This window comes from Limulus polyphemus, unplaced genomic scaffold, assembly GCF_000517525.1.
Source record: "Limulus polyphemus unplaced genomic scaffold, Limulus_polyphemus-2.1.2 Scaffold1137, whole genome shotgun sequence".
Lineage (NCBI taxonomy): Eukaryota > Metazoa > Arthropoda > Merostomata > Xiphosura > Limulidae > Limulus > Limulus polyphemus.
Window position 1 is genome coordinate 273,733 of NW_013666747.1, and position 2,003 is coordinate 275,735.

Here is a 2,003-nt window from a genome sequence, read left to right on the forward strand (position 1 = left end):
ACTTTAGTGTTTAACTACATATAGTTAAGTCAATTTATAAATATACATATTTTTTTACTGGTGTGCGTTGTAGTGGGTGTGGTGTACTAATCTATTAATCACATTGAATTGATTAATGAGCCCATTGGTTAATCAATTATCAAATGCCAATAACTGCCCAGCTCTACACAGTAATACCCGTGAAGTAGCAAAAGGTAATCTCAGTGTAAGTCAAGGACAGTTTAGAAAGTAACAAAGATATCAGTGTATTTAAAGATACAGTGTAAACAGCTGAGAATTGTGACATTCTTACCAGTACATACTACATTCCAAATGCATAATTTTAAACAGGGAATCAATTATCTAAAGTTAATTTGAGGGAGAAAATACTGCTCCATATACAAGCACACTGAAAAATATTCTTACTTGGAAAAATTGGTTTAAAAGTTTTAAACAATAAGTCCTCTTCCTCTTTTAATAGAACTGGTTCATGTGTGATATTTTTAACTCGTTCTAGTCTTCTCTCAATCTCCATATATACAAACTGTAAAAAAATATAATATGAAATCTGTTTGCTCCTACTATTTTACAATAGGCACAAAAACTCATACAAACATATAAACAAAGCATTTATAGAAGGGTAAAAATTAAATTTAGAAAAAAATAAACACCTGATAAAATTTACATCTATTACAGTTGTTAGTTATTTTTTTTTGTATACATTTCAAGCTCACTTATTACTAAGTAATAATAACTGAAAAGTATCAATAATTGGAAAGTCATTCATATCAAGTGTTATAATTTTGAAAAGATAAATATATAAACATGAATATATGAATACTTCAGTATTCTAAAAGCTTCATTCAAGCTATGCATTTTCACAGAAATACAACAATCAAGTTTCACAAACTTTGAGTTTGAACTAAATATGAGCAAACAAGAGGGGCACACAGAAGAGAGCATACCTACACCATACAGTGTTGATCATACTTGGCCCTCAAAAAATGCAAAAATGTGTCTGTATGTCCATTGCTATCAATGGACATGGACCATTTTTGTTAGGACAATGAGGAATAATATTCTACACATGTCCATCAAGTTTCATAAAAAATCCGATCATTTTTGACTGAGCTATAGAGCAAAAATTATTGAGAAAAATTGGTTCATATGTTAACAGATAGTTTTTATTATTTCTCTGACTTTGCTGTGACCTTGACCCTCCAAAAACTAATCACTCCTAAGTTAGGTCATAGTCCAAATGCACACCAACGTTCGTCCAAATCCATTTAACAATTTTCGATAAATCGTGCTGACAAACATACACAAGTGAAAACATAACCCCATCACCTTCAGTGGTAGAGGTAGTTATTGATCAATTTGAATATGCAGACAAAACTTTAATAATTTCAGCTTTTGATCAGTAAACATCTACATGGAAATTATCAAAATGTTTTAATCAAATAAAATGGAACTGAGAAATTTACTAAAATAAAAAGAAATAGGCATTTTAAGTACTTTAATTCAACATTACAATTTTTAAGTAGTGGGCATGTGAATATTTGTAACTTATATGTGGAAAATATATACAATATCAAACATACTGGACATTACAATGTTTTTTTTTTTTGGCACAGAGAAAGAAAACCCACCTGTGTAAAATAAATGTGTGTGGTAAACAGTATATACAGAATAGTGTACTGCATTCTCAGTAAGATCTTCTGCAACAATGTCCAAAATGTCATAAAATGCAGAGCATAAAGAAGTATTTACAGCTCATTTTTGTTTCAATTAAGTAATTTATACTCTTTATCAAAATCTTTGCTCTATTCAAATAATTAATGTCTGTGTCATTGTTTAATTTCCCCAATGAATATGAGTGGCTTGAAAAATAATGGCAATATGTCACTCAAATTCACCAGTCATTGTATGTGCTGATGAAGTAACTATTGTAGATTTATGTTATACACTCATTATTTTAACCTAAGATTACTTATGCCCACATAAACCCCACTTGGTTTTTTAAA

The 2,003-nt window shown here is 29.7% G+C and overlaps 1 protein-coding gene across 14 annotated transcripts in view; it reads right to left on the reverse strand.

The window, feature by feature from the left end:
* The window catches only part of LOC106462301 (uncharacterized protein C1orf43 homolog), a 46,702-nt gene that overhangs the window by 21,327 nt on the left and 23,372 nt on the right, over nt 1-2,003 (reverse strand). For all 14 annotated transcript variants that reach the window (XR_002611196.1, XR_002611197.1, XR_002611198.1 and 11 more), the window contains one exon: nt 406-523. Coding sequence is in view for 11 of the 14 variants with exons in the window: in XM_022389518.1 (XP_022245226.1) it covers nt 406-523 (118 nt within the window). In the remaining 3 variants the exon portion in view is untranslated. The remainder of the gene's footprint in view (nt 1-405; nt 524-2,003) is intronic.